Source organism: Cydia amplana, chromosome 1 (assembly GCF_948474715.1).
Source record: "Cydia amplana chromosome 1, ilCydAmpl1.1, whole genome shotgun sequence".
NCBI lineage: Eukaryota > Metazoa > Arthropoda > Insecta > Lepidoptera > Tortricidae > Cydia > Cydia amplana.
Genome location: NC_086069.1, coordinates 21,098,384 through 21,123,760, shown reverse-complemented (window position 1 = coordinate 21,123,760; position 25,377 = coordinate 21,098,384). Strand labels below are relative to the sequence as shown.

Below are 25,377 nucleotides of genomic sequence, written 5' to 3'. Positions count from 1 at the left end.
TAGATAATGTAATTACAAAACAGGGGTATATTTCAATTATTGATAAGTAATACCATTAACATAATAGCAATACGTTATTAGTATTTTCGTACTAATGCTTTTTCTATATTGGATACTCAACATAATTTGAAAAATATTTATACCTACATATTTTACTGGAACTTGAATTTGGACCATAGTTGTCAGTTGTGGACTAAGGTTACCCGAGTTTACGGTACCTTTCGCATTTCTTTCACTTAAGTAGAACCTCAATTAAAAATGTCTCAGCCTTTTATTCGCACTCAGACTCAACCTTTTTCGCTTCACTCACACATAGCTGCATGGGGTCGCCCGAAATCCTGCAAGTGCCAACCCTATCGCCACGCACGGGTACCTACTCGAATATGGTTTTTCTCATTTCCTCCACCGGAATGCTTGTACATTTATTTTTATTCTTATTTGTATTCGTTTCCTGTAACGTCATATTTTTTTCGCGATGATTCTATCCGACGTATATGTCAGGGTTGTGCCGTGTTTCCGAGCCTTTGTCAACGTATTATGAGGAATAGTTTCTTTTTGACCATTGTCTCTACTAGTCCGATGGAAATTTCATTTGCTTCCTTTCTATTGCAAATAATGGACAAAACAACAATTCTTAGGTAAATGCATTTTTGCATTATACCTAGGTACTAATACATTCCAACTAGTTAATGGGCTATCATCGTAATCATTCAGACCCGAAAGTTTAATAATCTGAATTTGTCCTCGCATCACCATTGCTCGACATAGTTTATAGTAGTAATGATGCTGGTATTAATATAATAGTTTGCGTTAACATACTACAAGTTTTCAGTAGGTATTACCTCACTTGCATATTGCAGCAAACTAAAATTCTTGTTTACTTCAGTAGTTTTTACAATAGGAAAAAAGCGTAAACGCTAAACGGTTAGTCCCGCCATACCTGACGCACGTATTTTCCTAAAACGCGTGTGTAAATCTGGCAACACGTGTCGACTACTAAATCTGGCCTACATAAAAAGGCGAGGAAAAAACACCGTAACTCTGTGCTAAGCCGGCAACACGAGGAATTCTGCTTTATTGTACTCGTCGCATATACAAAATAGGCTCACTTACCGGTCACCTGTAAGCCTATGACGACTCAAGAATTTAACTTGCGATACCTACGCGAGTTTACATCACCACCACCACCATCATCATCATCACTACCGCTTGTATCGTATAATCCATGTTTGGACGTTTAACACACCCTATTTAAAATTGTATAGTTTTTAGCCTTAAAAACCTGTTACGATATAATTTTTATAAATTAACCTCTTTAACAAACATATACACATTGCTGCTTACATGTAAACATCGTCCAATAATCTTATAAACTAGGTGTTTAACTATCGTCGCTAGTTTCATTCAAATCAAATTAAAGCATCCAACCAAAATGGAATGGTTCTATATAAAAAAACTATAAATCGACTTACTTCCCAATCCCAACTTAACTCTACTTTATTTTCCGACCATATGGGGTAGAACGCAGATTACTATTCGTATTTTATGTGTCAAAGCTCGAAACTTGAGAGAAAAGATTGCGGGGTAGTTATCACCCCTTTTCGGCAAGGGGAGTTAAAGGCACATTTTAAAGCCGAGCTCGTATTGAAGATTTATCGCTTTATCGAATTTAGAAGTTTCAGCAGCTTGCGTTTTCCTTTTATTACAGTATATTTCACTTCTTTTGTTTTATTTAAACTATAATCCATTTGAAGTATCAAAGTAAGTGTACTATCGACATATTCAAAATCATCTGCGCAGCGACAACTATAAGGGGCCTTACGCACTAGCGGATAACCGCGCGGCCAGCCGCTTTTCCAATTTAATATGCAACCGCTTGTGATCGTACGCACTTAACCGCCACAAAATTTCAACCGCGGCGGTTGAATGAAGACCTGCGGCCCGCTTCGCGGCTGGCCGCCAACTTGTCTATACGCACTGGTGGTTCAGGGTGCGGCGAGCCGCCGATAAGTTTGTAGCCGACGTATCCGTCCACTACAATATTATATATATAACGGAGGAACATTAAGGCCGTAATAGTGGGCACGAAAGGTCCGATCGCTGTGTCTCGGTCCAACCTATGGTTATCGCTGCCGCCGTCACAAATCGCTCAATGTCGTGGCAGAGCCGTTAGTCAATGTGGTCTTAGTTCCAAATTCAAATGCTTACTGGTATATTACTTTGTTAAACTAAAGGCCACAGAATAAGTAATAGTATTATCATACAGAACGGACACGCACCGCCCCGCCCCGACTTGGATTACCTCGCCCGCGACTGGCCGCGACATGAATGTGTGCGTAAGTCGCTCTACTGAGAGCATGTCAGGATTCCGTCAGAAACTCAATGACGCGTGTACAGACGTGTCGCGCACACATATAAACGCAAATCATTTTTGATGTATGGCGTGTCCGCCCTGTGACTAAAAGGCAGAAGTCGCTTGATTTCCATTTAAATACGATGTTTAAATACAGCCCCCTAAAAACAATAACGCAACAATTACACAAAAAGACAAGGGGCGATCATCTTGCCATTGTTTTGTGCGGACTAATAGGCCCGCACAATGCAGCCTGTACCGAAGTTCGCCATCGGGTAACAATGCCACACGTTTGGGGGGAAGCTGCGCCGTCCTCGGAGTAAGTTACGAACGGAAGGAAGATCCGACAACTGCCTCATAACATGCGATACAGGATTTAGTCACCTACGGTCTACACTAATTATCCTAGTATATACCTACAGGTAATAATTACTTAATTAATTACTTAAAACTTTTCAATCAAAATTTTAACTTTAAATATATTTTCGAAATAATTGTAACGAATGGTGAATTTAGGCCATTTTTTGCCGAGACCCATAATAGAGTATATAAATTACCGAAAAAACAAGCCTGACAACGCACAAGTGGCGCTCTTGGAGTAGCTAAAGTACATAGATAATAGTAGTCGCTTAGCATCAGGCGAGCTGTATCCTTTTTTACCTACTAAAGCGGTATAAAAAAGGAAAAAAAGAAAAAAGCGGGAAAAAGGAGCGCTGGTGGCCTAGCGGTAAGAGCGTGCGACTTTCAATCCGGAGGTCGCGGATTCAAACCCCGGTTCGTACCAATGAGTTTTTCGGAACTTATGTACGAAATATTTGATATTTACCAGTTGCTTTTCGGTGAAGGAAAACATCGTGAGGAAACCGGACTAATCCCAATAAGGCCTAGTTTCCCCTCTGGGTTGGAAGGTCAGATGGTAGTCGCTTCCGTAAAAACTAGTGCCTACGTCAAATCATGGGATTAGTTGTCAAGCGGACCCCAGGCTCCCATGAGCCGTGGCAAAATGCCGGGATAACGCGAGGAAGAAGGAGGAGAAAAGCGGTATAAAAAAGTGTTGACAACTTTTTAGCACTTTACGCACGTGGGTATCACAGGGTTATTGCTGGTCCTTCGAAAACTTGCACAATCCTTTTAAAAGATCCCACACTCATATAAAGTCTCTTCACAAAATCTAGGCACGAATTTCACGGTGATACGACAAGGAGAACAAGAAGTATGATATAGAAAATGACGAATGTTTTCGCGACTTCCTTCCCATTGGTCCCCCGCATAAAGCCACAACTTCAGCGCAACTACCCCATGATGTCTAATGAAGAGTTTTGTACACAGAGGGCCGGACAACTCTTTATTAATGGCGTGTGGAACTTTTGCTTTTAATGTCACGCGTTCATATTTACTTATTTTCTAAGCCTCGTATCATATAAGTTATAGGTACGAGTATAAAATATATTTTAGTTTGCATTACCGTGACATTACAAATTGTACGCGCATTAAGAGGAAACTAGACGACCACGCGCGACCATTTCTCCATACAAACGCAGTCCTCATTTTCCTCTCTGGATATTAAATTAAGTATTAGAAAATTTATTATAAAAATAAATTACTATCAAATTATGTAAACTAAAATGAACCAGAAAATAATGGATATATTTACGTATTTAACATAACTTAAATTTGTTTTCTTTCAGAATTCATTAAAAAACCCTGCTTTATATAAGTATCTGCTTCAATGATACCTTAAATATTTTTTTCACGCGAACCAACGTAGCTACTTTTCATACAAAATATATTTCCTGAAACACACAGTAGTCTCAAAATATGACGTGCTCTGCAGTTCTCACAGGATAGCAGTTTTTCACATCAAATATTCATACAACGGATGCTGTAAGCGCGTGAACAAAATAAGCATATATGTGTACATGCATATTCAACTGATAAAAGCATGTTTCGCGTTTTAAGTGACTGTAGTTTTAAAGATAGGGTTACGCTGAAAAATAAAATTTATAAGTGATCAGTATTTACGTGATGTTAATTATTTTTGCCTTTGATGTTATAATTACCTACTAACTGTAAACCATAGGTTAATTGTTTAACTGTACTAGCATTACAGTTTACACAAACCACCAATTATGAATCCACATATCTCTTTGATGACTCTGGTGATGGCGGCAATGTGCGCTAGATTGTTCACGCACAGATTTAAATGTTGCGACCGGGCCCAGCGTATATCCTTATGCACACACACTTAAAGTTATATTACAAATCTTTTTATGTTAAAATGAGTTCACTTCTCACACTATTTTAATATAAATCCTAGTTTTATGCACCGAGAAAACTTTTACAATCCGACATTTATTCAACCGAAAACCAAGACCGAAGGCCAATATAAAACACGGTAATATGTGTTTTATATTGACCCAATTTAATAAAGTACCTAATTTCGCCTAAAACATCATTTAACATTTTACAATAGTGTAACCTATTCATATTTTTTATATGTCCGTTAATCCTGAACCTAAAACGCCATAATTTGTCAAGTACATCTTATAAATTTGGGTTTTCATCGACTACTAACATAAGCATAACTAAAGCCTATTTTTTTATTCCGTAGACTGAAATGACAGTTAATAGTATGAACATGAAATGTCATTTCATACTATTAACTGTCATTTCAGTCTACCGAATAAAAAAATAGACTTTACAAACAACAGTGTTCTATGTCAATATAGTTTGAATTTGCAAACTGTAAAACACCGACTGTACTTTACTGGACGGTTGCCATAGAGCTAGAAAATTCGTCTACGAAAAATAAAAGGTGTTACCTACGCTATTTTGAATTTAGAACTTGGCTGGCGTGTCCCAATTTTCATTGGAATGTCGTTTTTTGACATGAAACAGTAAATGTGAACGAATTGTGAACATAGCGAAGAAATGGAATGAACAATGGCTTGTTTATATTTGGATTCGAGTGCTGTCGACTATAAAATGTCTTTCGTTCGATTGTCCTTGGAACATTTCGTGATATCTGTTTTATTTGCGTCTTTCTCTGTCTACTATATTGTTTGGGGTATCATAGTTTAGTTTTGGTTTTTTTCTGAAGTTATTTTTGACTTTCAGTCAGAAACGAGAACCATTTGAAAGTTACTTAATATCGTTACAATAGGTGACTTACTTAACAAAAGTTTCGAAAAAAGTAGCTCACAGTCACGCATCCCCTTAAATCGTGGCGTTATCGCGCCTGAAATATGTAACGTTCCCGCCTTAACTCTCACAGCCGTTTTATATTTACTTGTCACGGGGACAACCCCAAAAAAGGGATACATAGCTATACGCACATACTCGACCAAATATGTACTACAAAAAAAAGGCTTCTATGTTCGAGGGCTCGCCAATAGCGCTATGGAAACCAAAGTTAGAACGTAGTCAGATTGGCTGATAAATAACAATATTTAAAATATTACGACTTATTACGACTTAAAGGACTTTTTCGATGATAATTATAGGATTAAACGAACTTACCTGAAGTGAAGTTCAATCCTGATTATATGAAGTATTTATTTCTGGATAATTAACAATGTAGTACATCTCGCTCGCTTGCCAATGTACGCGAATTTAGAGCCGCCATAAAAGAAAAAATCACCAACTGTCACGATGACACTTCATATAGTTTAGAGTATTCATACATTAATTGGGAAGTAACCATGGATCCATGGTTACTCGAGGAGGGTGGGGATATCCCTTATCCAGAAATAAATACTTCATATAATCAGGATTGAACTTCACTTCAGGTAAGTTCGTTTAATCCTATAATTATATTCGTATTTATTTCTGGATAATTAACAATGTAGATGTTTAGAGAAGAGAATTAAATAATTTGTAAAAACCAAATATCTCAAAAATCTACCCAAAAACAAGCACTTGTCTTCTTGGTAAGAATATACATATATATCTATATATCTATAATGGATACCTATCTCTATATATCATCAAAGGTAAACTAAACATAAGTTGCTATGAGACATCTTAAAGTAGATCAATGTTAAAATAAAAATTCTCCTTCCTATGACATGGGAATTATCAACAATAAAATTAGAGTCTGCTATTTTAATAGGTAAATACTTTGAGAATCAAAGATTTACTGTATACAAAATTTTGAACATGTAAATATATCTAATAAATAAGTATCTAACAAAAATAGCAGACTAGTTATCTGAAGCATCCCTCCATTATATTAAAACATTAAATTCACTGGTGAGACCTGCCCTTATGATCTTTACCTTATCCAATGTGAGACATGATAATTGTCATATGTAAAGAAAATATAGAAATTTTATTACCCCCTCTTTTAGTACTAAATAGCATCTAAGTAATGTATGATATATAAATATAAAGCCTCCATAACAGAAAGAAGACATGTGAATGGCTACTAAAATACCTTGTACTTTCTTGTTACTTGTCTAAGATACGTAAGACAAGGTTTTAAGACATTATGATGCCATATTTTTCTCTTATATTGTATTCGTTTATTCCAATAAATACATAATTTCATTTTATTAAAATTGTGTCAATAGTCATAGGTTCTGGGCATCACCCAGTAAGTAAAATCTTGACACTATTAATTTTTCTTAGCTAAGGTCTTCAAAGAGTTTTGCTATTCTAAGTAAACATAAAAATAAATGTACTAGCTATTTGTTGAAACATGAAGTAACTAACCCTGTAATCTTAGTTTCAAATTCTCAAGTTGATTTATTATTCGTGTCATACACCCTTAAATATACTCGCATTGCTTCTCATGCATGCAATTAAGCGTAATTGATTGCATGTCCATATTCTAATCCGAATAAACTCTTCTTTCCCCGTTTGGAGAATCTTGAGACATGTTTGGAGCTGTTTAAACTAAATACCGTAAACCGAGGTGACTTTCAAATGCAGGGGCGACTTCGATATTTCAGTTTTTCAGCCGTTACATATTTTTATTCGGATTTTTTAGTAGTAGGTAAACAAGTATGTATAATAATCTAACTTGTTACACGAACAGTTCGAGAAAATAATGAATAATGATAATTTAGTGGCAGTTTTAAAACTATCAAAGTATCCCCAAAATTTCCTAAAGTCACCTCGTTTTACGGTATAGTAAATTTGTTACTACATGGTGACTTAACACCAGATAGTTTACGTTAGAAGGGATTAAGTACCCTTATTTAAAATATTGTTAAGTACTTAACTAAGCTAAGTAAGTATTCACTTGCTTACTTGCTAATTATGCTAAACGGGGTATTACCAATTATATAGCCTACACTTAAAATACGATAAATTGCTTTCCTAGCTACAACAAGTTTCACTTTGTATTATATTTTAATAATTTATTTCCTCATCATCATCATCCTATCAGCCAGAGGACGTCCACTGCTGGACATGGGCATAGGGAATATTTTATTTAAGTACTTATTATAAATATCTAGAGGTACTTATATAAAAAGATGATCCTGTTGGGTAACATTCTTTCAATTATTTGTTCTAGTATTTCTCACCACTACAGAATCTAACAAAATAAGCAGTTTAAACCAAAACAACATGTAATTAGGTAAAATAATGTAAAACATTTATTTAGGGACTGTGTGAATTATAAAACCACACATATGTATGTGGATCGGTCTGTGACGTTTCGTGTATTATCCCATAATAAAAACCGCAAATCACTTGTAAGTGACATATGTTCGTACTTCGTATGTTGTACATATGCATACACCTCGAGAATTCTAAATAGGTACTAAGAAAAACAGAAAATGACTATTTATATAACATAGTCATGAGTTATTATGGATCGACAGTTTGTCTATAATGCTCTGTTAAGTGCCCAAAAATATCTTCATAGATCAGCTTGAACAGTCGTAAGACTGCTGAGAGGTGTAACTATCTATCCACTTTCTGTTGGATCTTTCTGATCATATTCGTACAGAGAGTATAAAGAAAAGCATATAAATGCAACAAAATGATCTGTTGTACATTTTATTATACTTTTGAAATTGTTTCAATTCACTACTGATTATTTATTGATTAATTAGATCATTAGAGATAAAAGAAAAATATCTATTGCTCATTATGGCATAAAATGGGCATAAAGCATAATTTTACTTTCGGAATCCAATCCTTCTTTCATTTCAGCTCTACTATTGATAATTGTCTCCGATGGACCTGACCCATTATCATTAGCCCCCCAACCGTTCAAAGTAAATTTACAGTACCAAGAGGTATCAAACATTCTAACACAAATATAAATAAATACCTAAGTAATTATATTATCTTCATTTTATGTTTTGGGCTTAATTTGGCTAAGACCGTTACTGTTTTAAAAAGTCAAGGATTCTGCTATAGAGATTTGTTACTACACTACTGTTCAAAAGTTGGGAAATGTAATATAGCTATTACATACTTACCTATAAACCCAACTAATTATCTACCTACCTACCTACTTATATTATATTACATACCAACCTAACCATTTCTCTTTCTTATCACAAATGTATTCAAGTCTGCCATTTAATGGGCATGAACTTGTGCTAAACTGAACCCTATCATTTTGTAAAAGGGTTCCAAAAAATAAATAAATGTTACCACTGGCTTATAAAGGTCTGAAAGTTTGATAAATAAATGAGTTTGAAGCGTTGGGTTATAATTTAATTGATATTAAAAATCCATCCAATGGCTGACTGATTAAGATTTCATATGTAGGTATAGTTTCGGTATTGTATCCTTGTTCACCTACAGTCTTGTATTTTATACAACATACTTCTCATTATTTTACATTTGAAAGTAATAATAAACTCACTTAATTCAGTATATAATATCTTTATATATCTTTTGAACATTTTCACCGAAGGCAATTGGGCTTCAAGAACTTAAAATTCCCATGCTCAACTGACTGAGCTATCCGGGGACATTTCATAATTTTGTTCACACTATAATTGTGACATTTTGGCTAAAATAAATTAGTAGCCCTTGAAGGGTTATGTTATGATGTTATGATATTAGAATTTTTTAGTAAACTTGTATGGCAATTTACCAAACTGCCTGAAAAGGGAAAAAGTTATCCATATTCACACAATATGATATATTATTATGAAACACGCTCAAGCTATAAACTTGTAAGAGTGAAAAAAGTATAAGCCATTAACCCCAGGATATGACCTTCACAATAAGGCAGTGGTTTGGATCTAGTCCTTATAAAGGCTGTTAAATAGCATTCTTTTGTACACTAGTATATGTGTGTGCTGTACACTGCCACGGCACTTATTTATTTTATTGTATTAGTGCAGGTTACAGAAGTTTTGATTAGCAAAGAAATAATAAAAATGGTAGGCCATTCTTAAGCCTTAAAAGGGTTCAGCATATATTATAAATGCTTAGCATATACATTAATCCAGAGGCATTATTCCAACAGCATCCAGAATATTGTTATTATTTGTAAACAGTAAGTAGATGCTTAATTAGCATACAATTTGTTTAATGCCGCTAGCGGGCTTGCTAATGACAGAATATCATCTATATTAGAATATGCTTGTAAATGATACAGGATCACATCCATGAGTGTGACGAAATTCATGCACTGAATTTCAAGTGCTAATGTCATTATAAGAAATTATTAGGTAATACAAAACAATTCACAAATGTAACGCTGCAAGTGTGATTGGGGCCTTTGGACCCGGCATGGCTCAGAACAGGTTTTAGTTCTTAAGTTTTGTATGTACGTATTTATATTATTGAAATAAAAAACTTTTCCCATTCACAAATTATCATCCCACGGATGAGGTGTTTCTTCACATTTAATCCATTTTATTATTGAATAGTGATACTCGTGCTCGTCCCACGGACGAAGGGCTCCTTGCTATGCAATAAGCATTATATTATAGTCAAAGTGAGTTGAAAAAGATCTGACCTTCGTTCCACGAACAAAGCACAATGTTGCCACGCAACATGTGGATATTTTCAAGCCAACATTTCAAACAATGTCCCACGGACCTAAGTCTATGTTCTCTATAGAACGAAGCACAAAATGTCGCTACGCGATATGTGAATATCTTTAAGTCAACACCTCCAACAATGTCCCACGGACATAGACAAGCTCGTCACACGAGAATGTATAAAAACTTTGTATAGGTACTCTATAATAAAGTGAGGTTAAGTATGTAAATATCTTTAAGCCAACGCCTCGAACAATGTCCCACGGACATAGACAAACTCGTCACACGAGAATGTATAAAAACTTTGTATAGGTACTCTATAATAAAGTGAGGTTAAGTACATGACTTGTATCAGAAGTCCAAGTTTCCCCACGGGAGCACTCTTAGCACCTTCTAGCTGCAAGAATTTAGAAAATGAAAACTACTTTTGTTTACTAGCTGACACAAATGCTGTCCGTAAAGATGTACAAGGCTGTACAATGTACTTACCACAGTCCGTGGTACTTACGTTGCGATATTTACAAATTTCATTTTCCATGTACACATTGCACTGTATATAGACCTTTTAGGTATAACTGCATGGGAAAAACTAGTAATTACTCGATAAAACTTAATTTTTAATAACTATGCGACAGATGCGTTACGGCGCGCGCAAAATATATGAAGTGTCATCGTGACAGTTGGTGATTTTTTCTTTTATGGCGGCTCTAAATTCGCGTACATTGGCAAGCGAGCGAGATGTACTACATTGTTAATTATCCAGAAATAAATACGAATATAATGTTACAGGATATTCTAAATAATTTATTATAATTAAAACAATGACATTTATAAATACTTAGCTAAATAATAACTAAAAATTAATCTTATTATATGAATATTGTACATTAATTATATAAGCTAATACATTTATTAGGAATTTGAACCTGATTTTGAGATAATGTAATACATACAATATAATTTTGTTACATATAATAGAAACAAATTAATAATAATATGTAAATATAATAATATTGTTATAAGAAAGCTATGCTGTGCCCTTACAGGGTCCATGTGAGACATTGTACATTTATACTTGACATCTATACTGTACCATGGTTGCAATAAAAAATTATGAATTATGAATTATATTTTTTTTTTATTTCAGATAAAATTAATCCTTAATAATCCTACACAAAAAACACATATATTTACAATAGGTATAATATAATTCAAACATAAACAATTAACTTAAATCAAATTAAAAACCAAAGTCTAAAAAATTGTTATATACTTACTAACTTTGTATTCGGCTAAAGCTAACTAAGAAATCAGTTGTAGTACATATTATTTTGTTTAAGTATATTATTAAGTACTATATACATAACTTACTCTTACCCGGAAAAATAGCTGACGCCCATTTTGCTTAAACCGTAATAAAGTTTACAATATACTATAAAATGTGTCGTGAGCTTTGCCTACTGACTGTAATAAAATTCAAATCACAAATAAATAAACCGTTTTACTGCCATTTAACGCCATAAAAAGGGTAATGAATTAAAAAAGTTCATTCCGAATGAACGAGTGAATGAGTGAGTGAATGTTTTACGAGTATTAATTGTTACGTGTAATTGGGACACAATGAGTTCACGCACGCATGGGTTAATGGTAATGAGGGAAGTTTTAGTTTTAGTCGATAGGTGTGTTTCACTTCATGGGTTTGTACGACGATGATAAAGGAAAGGATTAATGGTTTATAGAAAAATAGGTATTGTAGGTACTTACATATGATGTGCCTTTATTCTAATCAGGTGTGACCACATATATATGGTGCAGTATCAGCGCCCTATACTGAAGCTAACACTTGCAGCTTTATTCATCTTTGGTATTGAAAATATTTCAGCACTGAAGGTTTAGAATCTTTACCTATCCAACTCTCAGCCATCTAAAAATATATGATCGTGTTATCTGCCTTGCGCAAATAAAATCAATATCTTTATAAAAGCGAGCGGATATTTTAATAAAATAAATCTGATCCTCGATACAAGCGGCTCTCATGCCCGAAGGCGTATTCTATCAAATGTCAAGCGGAGACCTTTCCGGATTGTTTTCATCGCGGCCAGCGACCCGTGAAATCAACGGCCTCCGACAAGCATTAGGGATGCGAATATAGGTATGTTAACATTGCCAAAACCTTTATTTTTGGCGAAAAACAAGACTTAGTGTACCTAATAGTTTAAAAGAAAATATTTTGCAAATATGCAGTTTTGCGTCCAATATAATATTGCAGAGAAAAAACAAGTAGTACTTAAACTGTTCCTGCGAATGACTCTCTTTTACGGGACAACAGTTCCAAAGCGGCATTTAGAATTAACTACCTAAACCGCAAAAAAATCGATGCAACTTTTATTCATTTAAGTATATACATTTATATATATATATATATATATATATATATATATATATATATATATATATATATATATATATATATATATATATATATATATATATATATATATATATATATATATATATATGTCACATTGAGTGTATACGTATAAAGGCCTGAAACTAAAGTTTTAGAAATAATTAAAGAATTCGTAAATAAAATCTGTACATTGGTTATTTTTTCCGTTCAATACGTATATTATAAACAAATTATGTATTCAGCGGAAAAAATAACCAATGTACCCAACAGTTTTCCCGTATCATCCATGTGACATTTCCTTCAGAAATCAAGTGGTGTTTATACTTTCACTTTCAGCGAGTATTTTTGTTGTAGGTACATATATATTAGTTTCAAATAGTAACTTTTTTATTCGAGAGGTGGATTTACTTCAAATAAGTCCTTATTTAAAAACGTATGTCACCGTATCCATCATAGAACTAGGTACCTGTACCTACACGAGTAGGTCGTGTAAGAATTTATTTAGTCAAAGCATTGACTAAATTGAAAAGGGTTGAGTTAGTTACGATAAAATCATACGTTACTCATACATCCAATTTTCCGTTTTATTACTATGTGCATGATCTATGAAACGACCTTGTCAAATAGCCCCGAGCGGCAGGGTGCTCGACGACGTCTCCACAAGTTGAAGCTTCAACTAAAAGTCTCACCCAACAGAAGCCCGGGCCAAAAGCCAATGTACTGAAGTTATCTGAGAATTCCCGCTGAGGAATGTTAATAGTTGTAATCAGTATGAAGTATGGGGCACCTCACGTCAGCTTTGCACGCGACGGCCGCTAAGGAGAAATTTCAAATCGGGGTAAGTAGTTTGGAAATGGAAGATTAAGTTTATTCTGCTTTAAAAGCGTATGTAATAATCTTCAAATTTTTCATTGCCTTTAAGTAAATCAATAGTTAGGCCGACGTGACCAAAGTGAGAGACAATTTGTGATTTGGCTACTACATAGTACTACTAATTGCCTTCTAACTGAAGGTTAGCTATGTGAGCACGCGAGTATTTCCATGATAAGATTACTTACCATAATGTCATACACATTTTTTTATTGCAGTCTGGTTAAACATGAAGGTTAAGTAATAATCCTTCGCAATTGACTTGTACGTTTACCTTCTGGGCTTTGACATAAAAACAATAATCTATCATTTCAGTTAATTCGTAAACAGCTCATGTACCGCGTTCCGTACGTTAAGAATTTTCAATTTTGAGTGTCTCTTGAGGCGCTATGCTATTAAAATAAAACCCGACTGGCTGACATCACGTAAACGCCATCCATCAAGTGTGCAAGCCCCTTTATGCGGGGTATCGACGCGAAACGAATTTTTGAAAAATGTAAAAAGGTCACTGCAAGACGGCACGTTTCGCTCATTTATTGTGTTAGGTATTGGCTATTTTGGGGTATCGTAGGAAACGCATTTGAAATCTTATTGGACAACTCTCGGACTTTTACTACTCGTAGGCAAGATCATTTATGTTCTGTAACTAAGATATTTAAATTGTTTGTATACACTTACATATTTAATGTAGGTACCTATTTATATTTCTTCATATCTATAATTCAAAGGTTAAGGTAAAATGTATACCTATAATCTCCTTATTAAAGCTTCTTACATTTCAGAACACATTAATTATTGAAACGCAATTTAGGTACTCGTACTTGCAGTAAATCTGCATTATGTTTTTAGACACGGAACCCTCTTTACTTAGATCGGACTATTGATAAACACTTAAAGAAAAATGTGAACGGTTTCATTTTCAATCACCTTTATTGCACAGGAATTATTTTTGGATTGATTTATTGTATTTCAGAACACAATGGTTTTTTTATATTATATTTAATCAAATGCACTTTACTTAATTTAAAAAAAACATACAGCCGAATTGATAACCTCCTCCTTTTGAGATTTGGAAATCGATAAAAAAGAGCTTAGTTAGACTTAGGGTGGAATCACATCTGTCAGCATCGAGCCGCATTTTATATATGAGAAATCGCTCGTTAGTATGAAGATGCGTACGCATGCTTTCAGCTTTCCGATGCGTATACGCATCTTCATACTAACGAGCGATTTCTCATATATAAAATGCGGCTCGATGCTGACAGATGTGATTTCACCCTAACAGACGATTTCTAATTTTTGTAATGCGTACAAACTATATTATATTCTAACAATCCGTGTTTGTTACAGCAGGACATCGACAGCGAAATGCAGCGGCTCCCCACACCGGCAGCGGCGGCGAGAGGAGGAGGCGAGCCCCGCCGGGTTCTGCGCGGCGCTGCACAAGACGCCGCCCGCGCCGCCGCCGGCCCTGCTGCGCCGGCTCGGCGTCAAGGAGCCCACTGGCGTCGGGAAGGTAACACTACCTTTATATAAAGTGTCATTCTATGGAACTTGCTGTGTAAACAAACCGCCATATTGAAATTGTCTCTGAATGATGAATTTACTAGTGACTTTTGTTTACATACGTACTTAGCAAGTTCCATAGAATGACACTTTAAGTCACAGGTCACAGGGCGGACATGCCGCAGTACAGATATCGTTATAGTACAGGTAGTATGCATGCACATTCACATGTATACATATGTGCGCACGATATGTCTCTATCAAAGGTATACTCGTACAATAAGTCCCTTAGGGTAGTCAGTTGATTTTTTTTTGGCGTAACCATGGCAGCGTGGTACAAGAAAAAGTTTGTACACTAAAATTTACAAGCACCCACCTGGCACAGAACACGGGCATTTTGAACTTTTCGTCATATATATGACACCGTAAGATTGTGAACCCGTTAGTTTATAATCTAACGTAGGTTAGGTTAGGTTAGTTTATAATCTCCCTACCGTCAGTTTATAATTTAACTAGCGAGATTATAATCTGACGAGTGTTTACAATTTTACGGTGACATATATAACAGCTAACCAAATACTCGTATCACCGGACTTTAGAATAGGTAATTGCCTGAAGAAAAATAAGTAATAATGTTACCAAGCACTGCAGGCTCAAGACATTTCATGCGATGAGCCAGTTGGTTGATTCATTCATCTGAGTCATTTCACATTAGTTGCACCATTTGCCTTTACCGCTCTCGTTCTATGTATATTCAATTCAATTCAATCATTTCAGTTTCATTTCAATTCAATATATATAAGTACATAATTTGCGACGTTTTAAAAAAGTACGGTATGTATATTTTGGTGGAGATATTTTACACTACCTATAGTTGACAGTATATCTATCTATCAAAATTACTAATAATAATACATATGAAACCAAAGCAGGCTTCGGCGAATAATTTTAGTCCATGAAACAGTGCAAGTAAATAAGATGGTGAATAACGGGCTGAAACCGCAGCGATGCTTTAGATACAACAGAACAATGCGTAAACATGTAAATCAAAAGCCGGGTAATCAACATGCAATTCAACCAGACTGCACCGAAATACATGTTCCTATAATATTACTAATCATAGCAATTGGCATGAAAACATTATATATTATACTTAGGTATAAAGAGGAAAACTTATTTTAGTGCACATGAATATATTATTTGTATACTTTTAAAATATTGACGCACATTATAATTATAGTCATTCAATAGTTTGTCTTTGTTTCGGTACATGTCTCTTAAATTTTCCATTAAAATAAATTACTTTATTAATCCGTAATGTACCGTAAAGTAACAAAGGTGGTGTGTACCTAACTCAAAAGACACTTAATCATTCAGATCCGTCCGAACCACATTTTAAAAGGAAACTCATTTAAAACCGCAAGCAATTAACCCCAGAAATCGCTAATAACCCGATTGATATCTCTGGAGTTAAGGGCGAGTTCATTAGCGCAAGATCATCAGTTGTCTCATTAGAGGGAACCAATTAGTGTGGCCGGATGGCGGCCCCTTAAATCATTGGGAAGCGTGACTCGCGTCCGTTATTGAATCCTGTGCCATTTCGCAGTATAAGGAATACAAAGAAAACAACTTTAGGAAGATTGAACAAAATTGCTGGGTAAGGGAAGATGTTGCTATTATTGTTACATATGTACCTACCTAAAGAAAGCAATAATAAAATGTAAAAGCGCATTCATTTTGCTCAAATTTCGGTTGTAATAAATCTATTTAGATTAGTGTAATTAAATTAGTGATTTAATAGGTTACACTAACTGACAGCGATGGGTGACCCCCCAGCGTCGGTTTTGGTTTTGACATACCTAAGTTTTTTAGTTAGGTAAGAGCACTGTACATCAGTAGACCTTATTACAAAAGGCACAAAAAGGCATAAAGGTCCTCAGATGTACAGTTAACAATGTGGGCGATGGTACCTACCGACTACTTGAAAAAATGCTTATAATTTTTTTAATATCTACCTAGAGCCTAGAGATAATTTAATATTCAATGTCACTGCCAAAGTAACGTGCATAAATCAAAGTTTCTCACAGCCATTATTATACAGTTGTCCAATTATTGCAGGCCATTACTCGCTTCAAGCGGGTATTGGCAGGAGTTTGCCAGCTCCCAGTGCTCCGGCCAGTTAGGTAACTAGATTAGAGCTATACCAAGTCTGGACTAAGCTGCCAATGACGAGACGTGAACTGAATTCGAGATGACTCAAATTGAGTAAGTCTGAAAAAAATTATGAAAACTTTTACTAAACGTATTTTAGTTAAAACGTTCACGAATCGGAATTGTTAAATGCTTTACGTCATGTAATTTAACCAGTCTTAAGGAGACCATCGGGTATCCGTTACAGAATTGAATGAACTTCGCTCTTTAGAAAAGCCTACCCAATATCCCTCTATGTTTACATTAGAATTCATTTTATTTCGGTCGTAAGTACATAACAATTTCTTTGATCAAATTGTGATGGTGTTAGCAATTTCGAAAAGAATATTGTAAGTATTTTTAAATCGACGAAATTTTACTATCTGATTAATAATTCTAAATATTTATTTTATTTTATTGATTTTATCACGCCGGGCCGCTTACTTCAATCCCGAATATATTCATATACCTATGGCCATCTCACTCGTTGGCGTTAGAACACGCTCACCATAACCATTATCTTGAAACCTTACTATGGTAACCGGCATTTGCTTCCATGGGGACGCTATGATACCGCGTAAGACGACATGAGGTGAACTAATTAGTTGCATTCACATTCATCGTGTCAGATGTAGTACAGTCAAATCGGCTTCTCTTAGGAATTATCGAGCTAAGTTTCCTCCTAGCGGATTTGAAATATCAAAATGTGCTCGTGTAGCGCTTTTACCTTTAAGTGTCACTGTTAAAACGTATATATCTAATATAACAAACATTTTTAAAATGATACAACGGGACTTAATCGCGTATCTAAGTTTTAAGATTTACCTCCGACGTTTCGAGGACGGCGTTGTCCCCGTGGTCTCGGAGTCGTGGTGTCGTGGTCGTGGTCGTGGTCTTCTCCGAGACCACGGGGACAACGCCGTCCTCGAAACGTCGGAGGTAAATCTTAAAACTTAGATACGCGATTAAGTCCCGTTGTATAATTTAATAATGTGTAAAAATCGTGAAAGTTTAAATCAGTGTTATTTTTAAAATGAGTTTAATTTCTAAGACTTATCCAACGGTCTGATAATTTTCCATCGCAATGCCCTTGCTTTATCCAAGCGCACAGCTACGACGGAAATACGTCTGCCTGTCTGTATTTCTTTTACTTATTGCTGGACAGAGGTCAGACAATAGGCTTCTTTAAGCGATCTTAAGTCTTGCCAAGCCCCGCTCACAAAGAGATGACCGTATCAAAGAGTTTTCTTTTCTAATTTACTGGCTTTATAAAAGAAGTTATCATCACAAGACCGTGATTGATACATACATTCGATAATTCTACTCTATATGTCGTGGAATATGATCGTTTTTACAACGAATCTATACTATGAGATATGAAATTCTTTTCATAACTGAGCCCTCACTTGTATTACTTTTTTGACTTAGGTACATTTATAACAATTATAACATACACTTACGAGTATATAGTGCAGCGATACGCTTTGGTAGAAACCTTTTTTTTCTTTTTGACTTAATTCCCGACGACGTCTGGTTTGACAACAGACACGAGATTCATTTATCTTCCAAATGAAGTTGGTGTCAATTCTGCCTATATTATTAGCGCAATTTTTAAACGTTCATTGAATATCCTTTTTGCAATTGGGAAAACCGCTTTTTGTCGCGGGTAAGTGTTCGAATCTTTTATTTTATTATTTGTTTGCATTTCTTTATTTTAGCGTGGCCTTTCTCTTCGTCCGCAGTTTTCTTTTTCGGGAACATTTTACCATTGCCTTTGTGGACACGAACCAATAGCTGGAGAGCTAGCCACACCACAAGGCGCACGCCACGTTACCTAACATAGTTCGTCCAACGATTCAGACATCAGCCTGAGCATGGGCAGCGCACCATTGGCCTAAGCCTATTCCCGACATCTGAACTGAACGTGGTCGGTTCGCAGCTCTACCCCACAACTCAAGGGAAGTGTCCATCCTTTTAACGAATTCAACAAAATTTACAATTTAAAGCGAACGCTAAACCATTCAACAGTTTCCTGTGTGCATTTTATAAAAATTTAATTATTCTTACATTCTTATTGCTCGCAGCCTGTTCCTTACTGGTACCATTAGGGAACGAGAAAGACTTAGCCAGGTAGATAGCCTTTTAGTTCATAAGACTGATTTCGGTGTCACACTACATCTTAAAAATTACCTGACTCTGAAACTTAGCTGATTTCGGTGGCAGTTACCTTTTTTTATACTATCTATGATTTTGTGTGGGCAAGGTGACTACTTATTTATCTTAAACTGTTAATTATAAAGTAGGGAACAAGAAAGAATTAGCTGATTTCGGTGGCACTTATTTTTTTATACTATCTATGATTTTGTGTGGGCAAGGTGTCTACTTATTTATCTTAAACTGTTAATTATAAAGTAGGGAACAAGAAAGACTTAACTGATTTCGGTGGCACTTATTTTTTTTATACTCTATGATTTTGTGTGGACAAGGTGTTTACTTATTTATTTTCAACTGTAAATTATAAAGTCTATTATTTATACTTTCCGAATAAAACGTGGCAATCTTGTAATATTTTTTTTCCATTTCTAACAAATTTGCTACAAATTGGCGCCCGAACTCAAAAATAATTAAAATAAACTTTCGTTATTCGATATCATTATTATTGTTTTGTTTTGAAAAGGGGAGGGAGTCCGTCCATTCGGCCTTACTGTTACGTTTAGTTTCGCAGCCAGAACAGTAGTATGACGAATCAAGGTGAAGGATCCATTGGTGACACTCCACACAGATCTCAAAATCCAGTTTTTGACCCAAATCCACGCGTGCTAGCCATGGATAGCGGTGACATGCACTCATGCCAATTCGCGGAACCACCACCGCGATCTGGGCCAGTTCCGAGTCCGATGTATACGAGTCACCATTGGAAACCCGAGTCGCTGACTAAATGGAATCTCACTTTTTCGGGTGAGAACTGTGTTCGCGAATTTCTCGGTCGGGTTGAAGAGGAAGGCATTGCGCGCGGCGTTAGACCATCCTACGTTGTACAGAGGTTTCACGAGCTACTTTCCGGCAGCGCTCTGAAATATTTTCGGGCTATTCGCCATCCGGGGCTTTCGTATGTTGATCTAAAGTCAGCCTTTATGCGCACTTTCGACATTGTTGATTTTGATTTTAAAACAGAACGTCAACTGCGAGAACTAAAACAGTCCGATACTCAGACCGTTGTTGATTTCGTCATCCAGGTCCGTGACCTTAATGCTAAATTGCGCGTCCCAATCGGTGAAGACGATTTATTTACTATCGTCAAATACGGATTACACAAGCGATATCACTCATGTCTTGCCACTAATATTATAGCAGACATGGATACCTTGTTGGAGGTAGCTAAAAACTTTGAAGCATTCCAACCACAGCTGGTTCCGGCTACCACGGTGGCTCCAATTAACGCCCTAAGTCCAGAATGCCTTAAGTGTAACATGTTAGGACACGACTATAGGGGGTGTCCAAATGTTCGAGGGGTGGTGTGCTTTCAGTGCAAGCGGGCAGGTGCTGTGACTCGGAATTGTCCCAATTGTAACCCTCCTACGCAAAAAAACTAGGTAATGGCGATGCCACGCTCAATCCTTCGGTATCGCCGATAGTCATAAATAACTCTCTTGATAATAGATTATTTGTCGAAGTTTCTATTTCTGGTATTCCTGTTAAAGCCCTTTTAGACTCAGGTGCTATGCGGTCCCTCATCGACCTCTCACTTCTTAAGGGTTTAGGTTTAAATTATTACACGGGTACAATGCCATTAGTGGTATCCGCGGACAATTCACCGATCGAGATTCTTGGTGGAGTGGAACTCTCAATTTTTTTCCATGAAATGCTTATCACCCACCGATGTCTTGTGGGTAGGAACTTACCTACGAGATTAATACTCGGAATGGAGTTTTGGGACGTGTGCGGGTTGACTTCGGTAATCAAACAGTTTTTTAAAGGGGACAAAAGCGGTAAGCTTTTTGTGCCACCTGCACACGTTCCCGTCAGCGGGCGCATTGAGGCTAGTGATACTCGATATTTACATCCGAGAAGAGTCCTTTCCGCCGATCAAGAATTCAAACTCCAGTCCATTATCAATACCCTGGAAGACATCTCTTCTGACAAGATAGGTCTGGGATGTACATCTTGGTTATCCCACAAAATCTCGACTATTGGGCCGCCTATTCGTCAGCGTTATTACCCACTGTCTCCCGTCAAACTGAAGGTCCTCAATGAAGAGATTGACAAGATGCTTGAGATGGGGGTCATACGCCCTTCTCGGTCACCGTGGGCAAGTCCAGTTGTAATGGTGACAAAAAGCGACGGAAGTGTAAGATTTTGTGTAGATAGTAGGAAGTTAAACAGTGTCACTATCCGCGATTCCTATCCACTTCCGCGAATCCAAGACATCCTGGATAATTTACGAGGTGCCAGATACCTCACATCGCTTGACCTTAGAAGTGCCTTCTGGCAAATTCCGCTCGCCGACAAGGACAGTTGTGAGCGTACAGCGTTCATTGTACCTCAACGCGGTTTATTTGAATTTGTCCGTATGCCTTTTGGACTCACGAATGCGGCGTCAGAAATGCAACGGCTGACTGATATGATAGTCAACTATGAGTTTTCACCTGAATCAGACGACTTTGTATTTGGTTACGTTGACGACTTAATTTTAGTATCTCGCGATTTTGATAGTCATCTAAACCTCATTACCAAAGTCCGCGACCGCTTAAGAGAGGCCGGTTTATCTATCAATCTAAAAAAATGTGAATTTTGCAAATCGGAGCTCAGATATTTAGGGTACATTGTTAATGAACGCGGGCTCCAAACCGATCCAAAAAAGTTAGAGGCGATTAGTAATTTCCCGACGCCTACGACGGCAAAATCTCTACGGGCCTTTATTGGTATGTGTTCATACTACAGACGTTTTGTGGACAATTTCTCATCGATCATCGCGCCTTTAACGTCTCTTATCGGAAAAAAGAAAGGCAAAGATCCCATCAGTTGGAGCGGTGAGGCTGAATTAGCCTTTAAGCGATTAAAGAGGGTCCTTATTGATTCCCCGGTAATGGCATGTCCAGACTTTACCAAGCCGTTCGTGCTGCAATGTGATGCCAGTTCAGTGGGTCTTGGTTCGGTTTTAGCTCAAAATATTAATGGAGAGGAGCATCCTATTGCTTATTACTCACGGTTGCTTTCAAAAGCTGAAAGAAATTACTCAACGTCAGAACGGGAGCTGCTCTCGGTTTTGGAATCTATTAAACACTTTCGCGGTTATCTCGATGGTATAAAGTTTAAAATAATTACGGATCACATCGCCCTAAAATGGCTCATTACCTTGGACAATCCAAGCGGCCGACTAGCTCGTTGGGCTACTCTGATATCCCAGTATGATTTCGAGATCGAGCACCGAAAAGGCGCGTTAAACGTTGTTCCAGACGTTCTTTCTCGTCCCCAAGTCGGTTTGATTTCCTTCAGACGAGGTGACAGTATAACGACGGACCCTTGGTTCGAAAGGGTGTTTACAGGTACATCAAGGTCGCCACAAACATTTCCGGCGTATGCAATACGGGACGGTGTTCTAATGCGTAAGTTGGCGGTTGATAATCCCTTAGAGTCTAATTCCTGGCGGACGGTTTTGCCTAAAGGTAAAATAAGAGAGGCTATCGCTGAGATTCACGACGGGTTCCCGAATGTTCACCCTGGAGTCATGAAAACTTATTTGAAATTGAGAAGTTTATACTATTGGCCAAATATGTATCGCGATGTAAGCGAATACCTTGCGGAATGCCAAGTCTGTAAAGCGTACAAGATTTCTAACACGCAACCGCGTGGACACCAGCTTTATCCAAGACCTGTATATGCTCCACTAGATTTAATTTCTATAGATTTGGTTGGTCCTCTTCCGATAGCCTACCACGGGTTTCGATATATTTTAACCATGGTTGACGTTTTTACAAAATTTGTTTGGTTGGTACCATTGAAGAAGGCTGATACGAGATCTATCAAAGTTGCTTTGGAGTCGGAAGTGATATTGCGTTATGGAACGCCATCTAACGTTCTTTGTGATAACGCGTCTGTTTTCCGTAGCGTGGCGTTCGTAGATTTTTTGAGGTCTTACGATATTCCCGGTCCATGTTACACACCCTATTACTCGCCCCAGGCTAACGTCGCAGAACGCTACAACCAAACAGTTATCACGACTCTCAGTATTTTGGTAGGGAACGATAATCGCACTTGGGCAAGAAATTTGCCAAAAGTAGCATTATATTTAAATTCATGCGTAAGTCTCGCGACTTCGTATACCCCTAATTTTTTAATGTATGGACGTGAGGTAGAGACTACACGACAAAGCGCCCATTCTCAGACTCCAGGCCCAGAGTTGGTCCGTAGTCGGAGTGATCGCGCCTTGAATCTTGTAGCACTCCAAGACATTTATGCGAAAGTCGCTGATTCCTTGTTTCTTGCTTTTCAACGGAACGCTAACACCTATAATAAGAAAAGGAAGGCTGTTATGTTTCAACCAGGTGAAATAGTATGGCGGAAAAATTTTCAGCGTTGCCCTATTGGGGAAGGAACTGGCGGAAAGTTCGCTCCGCGGTTTGTTTCGTGTCGCGTAGTCAGGCGTATTTCGCCGCAAGTTTATGAACTAGCTGATGTGAGCTCACCTCACGTGGGTTTTTATCACGTCAAGGATATTTTAAAATAGTTTACGATAATTAACTTTTTTATTTGCTGGCATAATTCGTTTCGGGGGTGTTAGTTTTTTGGTATTGTTGTTGAGGTATCTTTCATAACAAAATCCTTTTTTTTGTGTATGTCAGAGGATGTCTGCAGCGATACGCTTTGGTAGAAACCTTTTTTTTCTTTTTGACTTAATTCCCGACGACGTCTGGTTTGACAACAGACACGAGATTCATTTATCTTCCAAATGAAGTTGGTGTCAATTCTGCCTATATTATTAGCGCAATTTTTAAACGTTCATTGAATATCCTTTTTGCAATTGGGAAAACCGCTTTTTGTCGCGGGTAAGTGTTCGAATCTTTTATTTTATTATTTGTTTGCATTTCTTTATTTTAGCGTGGCCTTTCTCTTCGTCCGCAGTTTTCTTTTTCGGGAACATTTTACCATTGCCTTTGTGGACACGAACCAATAGCTGGAGAGCTAGCCACACCACAAGGCGCACGCCACGTTACCTAACATAGTTCGTCCAACGATTCAGACATCAGCCTGAGCATGGGCAGCGCACCATTGGCCTAAGCCTATTCCCGACATCTGAACTGAACGTGGTCGGTTCGCAGCTCTACCCCACAACTCAAGGGAAGTGTCCATCCTTTTAACGAATTCAACAAAATTTACAATTTAAAGCGAACGCTAAACCATTCAACAGTTTCCTGTGTGCATTTTATAAAAATTTAATTATTCTTACATTCTTATTGCTCGCAGCCTGTTCCTTACTGGTACCATTAGGGAACGAGAAAGACTTAGCCAGGTAGATAGCCTTTTAGTTCATAAGACTGATTTCGGTGTCACACTACATCTTAAAAATTACCTGACTCTGAAACTTAGCTGATTTCGGTGGCAGTTACCTTTTTTTATACTATCTATGATTTTGTGTGGGCAAGGTGACTACTTATTTATCTTAAACTGTTAATTATAAAGTAGGGAACAAGAAAGAATTAGCTGATTTCGGTGGCACTTATTTTTTTTATACTATCTATGATTTTGTGTGGGCAAGGTGTCTACTTATTTATCTTAAACTGTTAATTATAAAGTAGGGAACAAGAAAGACTTAACTGATTTCGGTGGCACTTATTTTTTTTATACTCTATGATTTTGTGTGGACAAGGTGTTTACTTATTTATTTTCAACTGTAAATTATAAAGTCTATTATTTATACTTTCCGAATAAAACGTGGCAATCTTGTAATATTTTTTTTCCATTTCTAACAAATTTGCTACAATAGATGCTAGTACAATTACTAAATATCAGATACTTATTTTATTTTAAATTTAATTTTTACATGAATCAATAATAGAGATACATATTACATATAAGAAAAAACCGGC

General features: G+C 36.7%; 1 protein-coding gene across 4 annotated transcripts in view; it reads left to right on the top strand.

The window, feature by feature from the left end:
- Positions 1-25,377, top strand: part of LOC134650365 (kinesin-like protein CG14535) — a 317,841-nt gene that overhangs the window by 239,822 nt on the left and 52,642 nt on the right. For 2 of the 4 annotated variants that reach the window (XM_063505326.1, XM_063505337.1), the window contains one exon: positions 14,948-15,110. In XM_063505326.1, the coding sequence (XP_063361396.1) occupies positions 14,948-15,110 (163 nt within the window). Of the gene's footprint in view, positions 1-14,944; positions 15,111-25,377 lie in introns of all 4 variants that reach the window. The other 2 variants (XM_063505321.1, XM_063505331.1) reach the window with 1 other exon arrangement.